The sequence below is a fragment of the Mobula hypostoma genome, chromosome 17, assembly GCF_963921235.1.
Source record: "Mobula hypostoma chromosome 17, sMobHyp1.1, whole genome shotgun sequence".
NCBI classification, from domain to species: Eukaryota; Metazoa; Chordata; class Chondrichthyes; order Myliobatiformes; family Myliobatidae; genus Mobula; species Mobula hypostoma.
Window position 1 is genome coordinate 8,771,832 of NC_086113.1, and position 6,567 is coordinate 8,778,398.

General features: G+C 42.2%; 1 protein-coding gene across 2 annotated transcripts; it reads right to left on the reverse strand.

Annotated features, from left to right (window-relative positions):
• Positions 1–3,580: 3,580 nt before the first annotated feature.
• On the reverse strand, positions 3,581–5,065 carry LOC134357823 (proline-rich protein 15-like). 2 transcript variants are annotated; one of them, XM_063069527.1, is made up of 2 exons: positions 4,870–5,065; positions 3,581–4,701 (listed from the first exon to the last, which is right to left on the reverse strand). In XM_063069527.1, the coding sequence occupies exon 2, from the start codon at positions 4,673–4,675 to the stop codon at positions 4,349–4,351; it is 327 nt and encodes a 108-aa protein (XP_062925597.1). In that variant the 5' UTR covers positions 4,676–4,701; positions 4,870–5,065; the 3' UTR covers positions 3,581–4,348. The 2 variants fall into 2 exon arrangements, with proteins under 2 accessions (XP_062925597.1, XP_062925596.1); XM_063069526.1 differs by having other exon boundaries at positions 3,644–4,701; positions 4,878–5,061.
• Positions 5,066–6,567: the final 1,502 nt, after the last annotated feature.

Consider the following 6,567-nt stretch of genomic DNA (forward strand, 5'->3'; position numbering starts at 1 on the left):
ATTATTTATGGTGCAACTGTAACAAAAACCAATTTCCCCCAGGATCAATAAAGTATGACTATGACTATGACTTCTCTTAACTTCTCCTAAATGTTGAAATCAAACCTGTATCCACCACTTCTACTGCGAAGGGTGAAAGTCACAATGTTTAAGGGGAATATCCTCACTCAGATGGTGGTGAAAGTGTGGAATGAGCTGTCATCAGAAGTGGTGGATTCGAGTTTGGTTTCAACCATTAGTTTGGATAGGTACATGGATGGGAGGGGTATGGAGCACTGTGAATTGGGTGTAGATTGATGGGAGTAGGCAGAACAATAGTTTAATACAAGCTAGACATGCCAAATGGCCTGTTTCTGTGCTGTAGTGTCCTATGACTCTAGGATCAATAAATAAGGCTAATATTCAAATTCTGTCTGCAATCACTTCCCAGGATGTTGCATACTATTTAAAAGTATCACTATTTAAGTGCACATTATTGCTGTAGGAATCAAGGGAGGAAAATGATTATGTCTCACAAATGTGTGTATTGGCTGACTAGTGTAGCCACCTCAAGATCTTGTCCTCATCTTGAAAATTATCAAATGAGCAATCAGCCAATACTTTGTACATATTTAACTTTAGCTGATAAACTGGCCTATTGTACATTTTATAAATCATCGGGCATTTTATTTTGCAATGCTAACACTGAGATTGAATACTCTTAGACTCATTGAACACTACAGCACAGAAACAGGTCCTTTGGCCCGTTTAGTCTGTGCCAAACTATTAATCTGCCAAGTCCCATCGACCTGCACCTTACATGTTGAAATCAAATGCACATGCTCCCTCCTTAGTCGTAGTTATTAAATCCCTATTTATCTTCTTGATGATTATAATGACATAAATGCAAATGAGGCTTATTCCAGTAAATCCAAATGAACTCAAAACTTCTACAGAGTCTGTGTACAAAGGCCAATTTTCCCAGATAATAAACTACTATTAGTCAGAAAGTCAAGTCCAAACATTATTTTCACCTAAGTAGGCCTTTGATTCCAGAATTAGTAGAGCAAACACAAAGTACCAGCTTGTTGATTAAAATGCTTGGTCTATTACAAGATTTGGTTTTGCTGTCAAATAACAAACGCTCAATTATTACAGCGGATTTAGTTAGCTCTGCTTAAATGAAAAATATACATGTATAATGAAGAGCAATAGGAATAAAATCTCTTGTACTAGTATCCCTGTGTTTTAATAATCTTCCTTTTGTTACCAGCTTCAGAAAAGTATTATTGTAAAGAGAATGCTTAGGTTGAATGGCATTTCATTTTCCAAGTCTTTTCAAATTCACCCTCGTCATAGAGTCACAACATACAACAGCACAGAAACAGGAAATTCGGCCCATCTAACAGGGTTCATAAAATCACATCACTGTATATTCTCTACCTCTTAACACACATAAAATTCGGGAAGAACTCAGCAGGCCAGGCAGCATCCATGGAAAAAAGTACAGTCGACGTTGTGAGCCGAGGTCCTGCAGAAGGGTTTTGGCCCAAAACATTGATTGTGCTTTTCTTCTGTAAATGCTGCCTGGCCTGCTGAGTTCTTCTAGCATTTTGTAGGTGTTGCTTGGATTTCCAACATCTGCCCATTTTCTCTTGTTTATGATTCTCTACTGCTCTCCTGCTTTAAGGTAAGTCATCTATTCACTTTGTCTCTAACAGAAATGTTACTTATATTTCCAGAATGCCATGAATGGATCTTCAGGTCTGAATTTTTTTTAAATTCATCTTTTGATAATGTGGTCATATAATAAGCAACTTAACACTTAAAAAAGGTTTCATTATTCTCGTTCTAGAATCGTTTCAGTATAAGAAATTTTACTTTTTTGATGCCTATTGCAATACAGCAATGAATGATAGATATTGCCTGCAACAAGTCAAAATTGCGATTAATATGACCCACTGTATACAAAATTGGCATTATTACATAAATTGTTCCATCTCATCTTAACACAAAACAGTACAGCACAGGACCAGGCACTTCAGCCCACAATGTTGTACCGATCCAATTAAATTAGAAATCAAATGGCCAACTAAACTCATCCTTTTTGTGTACACAATGTCCACATCCTTCCACCTTCTCACCGTCATGTGCATATCTAAACATCTCTTAACAGTCTTTAATGCTTCTGTCTCCCCCACCACCCCAGCAGCGCACTGCAGGCACCCACCATTCTCTGTGGAAAAAAAAACTCCCCCCCCATCTCCTCTGAAATTAGCCCCTCTCAACTTAAATGCTATTAGATGTTTCAACCCTGGGGGAAAGATATTGTCTGTATCTGTACCTCTTATATTCTTATAAACCTCTATCAGATTACCCCTTGGCCTCTGCTGCTCCTGAAAAACTCAAATCTGTCCAAACTCTTGTTATCGCCCATGCCCTCTAATCCAAGCAGCTTCCTGGTAAACCCTCTCCAAAGCTGCTTTGTGCATTTTATATAAATGAATATCTAATAAATGTTAATATCCTATACATGATTCATTTGGAAAATTCTAAAGAAAATGATCCATAAAATATTTTGTACCTTAGAAAGCTGTTCTCGCTGCACTGATTACCACCCTAGGGACGAACTCCCGTCTCAGGAACAATAGAAGGATGGCCTTTGTGGATAATTCAAATGACATTGAAAGTTATAAAATAGCTCTTCTTTGCCAGAAAGGAAATACCATTAAATCTTGTTATCTGCGAAGAAATAATCAGGATAGGGTTTAAAAAATACAGACCGTAGCAAGATTCAGGTATGAAACACACGTCTCAACATGCTTCCTGGAACAAACTGAGAAAAATAAGAGGTCACTTGGGTTATCCCAGAAACATCAAGTAGTTAAATATCAATTTATGTAGATAAGCACTTCACCTGGCAGATTGGAAACCGCAATCGGGAACCGAAATCAACTTTTCACTCGTGGTTACATTCAGAGAAGCCACGACAGGATCGAAAGCCAATGTTTGCACCTTCATTATCATTGACATAGACACATAGACACACACAATCACTCAGCAGGTCAGGCAGCATCTATGGAGAGGAATTAACTGTCCAAGTTTCTATTCGCGACCCTTCATCAAGATGGAACATCTTACCGAGTTTTTCCTCCCCTGATCTTTCCTTATAGTATTCAATTTTACAATTTATTATATATCAGAATAACGTAACTAGTTACAATTATGTAACGTGGACGTAAGAGGAAATGGAAACCACGCAGAGGTTCTGCAAAAGGAGACTCACTTTTAGACTTCGCCACTAAAGCACGCGAGCGACAAGGGTCGCTGGAGCACCGACACACATCACCCGAGCCGTCTGCCATTTTAATCAAGTAGTTTACGTCGTCCTGGCAACTCACCTTGCCTAACCAACCCCTCCCCTGCCTGCGGTAACCTGAAGCGTCTCATGAAAATTGCTAACCTATTTATTCTTGATTATTGTTCAAATAAATAGCCATGTCCCCGTAGGTAAAGAGATATTGAAACGGATAAAAATACACAGAAATGTCATGACAGACTTAACTACGTGTTGGATCGCTGGGTGTGCTGCATTTCGAGTTACATTTTGACAAACGATTAATTTTTACAACAGTTTACGAGAAAAGCAAAGTCTCCGAACCTCTTTTAGTTAGAATAAAGCACGGCAGTAAGCAGGCATGCAATAAGGAATTTTCCCGAAAATAATTTTTTTTTATTTTTAAAAAAGCGCTCAACATCTTTATAATTCAGAAGATTAAAATTGACCAAGGCCATGAAACAAAATGTTGGCTGAAAAAATACTTTCAGTTACAACTGCAATCTGAAATCACCTCCCACCCCAACCGTGCAACACGCACAAGGTGCTGGAGGAACTCAACAGGTCAGGCAGCGTCTATGGAGGGGAACAAACAGTCAACGCTTCAGGGCCGAGACCCTTCATTTCCACCGATGCTGCCCAGTCCGCTGGGTTCCTCCAGCAACTTGCATGTCTTACTCTGGATTTCCAGCATCTACAGAACCTCTTGTGATTTATCCCTCCCCCACCGACCCCACCAAGATAAAGTTCTTAATCAGAACACGTCCTGCCCCGCTATTCCAACCTGCAACGACCCGGGTACCTGATGTGGGGGAGAAAGAGAATTCAGTAATCGTAAAAATCAATCTACTTCAATAGGTATACGGATTCCAACAAATAAATATTTAACGCATTATTCATGAAATATTTAAGGAAATATAAATTGATGCGTTAATTTCGGCTTTATCACTGTTAAATTAAGATAGTGTCTGGTGACCAGTCTTGCGCTGGATGGAGCATCTGGTGCCCCAGTAAGAGGGAAAAGGATGTGCATTAGTTTTCATCGTTTGTATTGCCATTGCCCTCGAAGAACTTGGGGCTGTCAGGCAGAGTGGCTCGCACCCTGCGCTTCTCCTTGAAACGTCCCGAGCGGGAGATTTTCAGGTTCCTGCGTGTGTTCTTCTCGCTAAAGCCCTTCTCCAGCCGGGGATCCGAGTGTTCCTTCTCCTCCGGCACGGCCGGGGGTTTGTTTTCCCGAGCCGACGTCTTGTCTGCGGGGAACTGCCCGTTCTCCTGCCCCGACCCCTTGTCCGTCAGCTCCTTCGCCTTCTTCTTCATGGTCATCGACTTCCACCAGCCGCTCATCCCGCCGTCGGCCATTTCCCGGCCACTCCGCCCTTCTTGACCTGCACGGAAAGAACGGAATGACTGGACGGGTGAACACCGGCTGCCATCGGTACGCCGAAACTCCGACACGCGCAAAACGAAGCGAAAATGCTAAAGTTAGCGCAAAACACCAAAGATCCCGGGCCACCTGTTGATGATCTGGGCTCCACATCACCATTTCTACGCACCGGCTCACCTGTTTGCGCTCGAACCGACCGCGGCAGGATTGGTTTCCTCGGTGCTGCCCTTAATCCATGCCGGTCGCACAATCCATTCGCTTTTACCACCACCAAAAAAAACTAAAAATATATGAGGAAGAGCGGCGGATTTGCCGTCGCAGCCGGCGCGACCTTTTCCCTCTTGTATTTCCCAAAGCTGCAGGGACTGGCGACAGGTAGCAGACGCCAGGCTCCGCCCCGGGGTTCGGGCTCCGAGCTCCGGGCTGCGGCGGGGAGGGGATCCCGGGCGGCCTCCCGTGTCAATCACGCACGGCGCTCTCTCCTCAGGTGAGTCCCAAGTCCAGGTTCCAACTCAGCAGCGATATGCCGGGCCGAGCACCAGCTCCGTGCCCAAACTCGGGCAACGACACATTTTAGAGAAATATTCCCACTGATGAAGCCGACCCGAAACGTCGACTATTTATTCCCCTAGACAGATGCTGCCTGACTGGCTGAGATCCTCCAACATTTTGCATGTGTTCCACTCTAACGGTTGCAAATTATAATTCACGGTGTAACTATGGCGTGCGTAGCCAAGCGGCTTTACAGGGGACTTCAAAGGTTCAAGATTGAAAATTGTTTATTGTCATTCGTCAGTTAACTAGTGTAAATGAGAATGAAATGATTGTTATTCCAGATCTGATTCAGCCTGCAGAAACACGCACACACAAAATGAGCATGATTGACACAGTGAGGATACATATAAAAATCCTCCGAAACGCAATGCATAACTGTTATATACGTGGTCTGATTGTACACAAAGTGGCGCTGCGTGATGAGTACGCAGTGCTGGTGAGGTGGGATCGTGGTGAAGCATCATTATTTTTCGTTCCCTGGTCGACAAATTCCGATGCGTTCAAAATCTGTCTCTATGGACAGGGATAAGCCAAAACACGAAGCGTTAGAAAAACTATGGAAGCAGCAGATAATTATAACAGCGCAGACAACAAAATGTGAAGGAAGTTGAGAGAAGATTAGAAATTTGCTCGCTGGTGGGATCGCTCTGCTACGGAGAGGGTAATGCCTGCCGCTGTGCCCGGAGAATGTTACCCAGGTTGTTTGCGTTTTTGGAAACGGACTTGAACTACAGACGTTTGTTTTCAGACTTAGAGTTTTTTTTTATATTCTGTGTTTCTCGCCCGATCTTTCTGGTTTTTTTGGTGTGCTGGGGTGGGGGTGGGGGGGGGGTCGATGCGCCTGTTCCGTTTTTGTTTGAGTCTTGTGCGGGGAGGAGGGATTTGGGGGTTGGTGATGCTGCTGTTCTCTCCTTGGTTTCATGGCCATCTGGAGAAGAAGAATTTCAGAGTTGTATACTTTGATAATAAATGAACCTTTGGAATTATAATCTAGAAATATGCACAATGATTAGTTTAATCAAACTAATTGATTTTTTTTCCAGAATCTGCATCATGTTTTAATGTCACTGACAGATGTGAAATGTGTTGTTTTGTGGCAGCAGTACACTGCCATACATTTGAAAAATGAATATGAGTTCCAATAAAAAATAAAGTAAATAGTGCAAAAGGTTTAAGTGTATTTAGGCATAAGATTTTATTCTTTATCTAATAGAGATAACAATAAAAAGTAATCTATTCATGTAGTAGAGGCTAATATTTATCACTTTTCAAATATATGGAGGCACTTTATAGTATATCAACCAATTAGTTT

Bases quoted from the DNA above. Each gene is read 5' to 3' on its own strand.
- LOC134357823 (XM_063069527.1), bottom strand. From the start codon at position 4,675: ATGGCCGACGGCGGGATGAGCGGCTGGTGGAAGTCGATGACCATGAAG.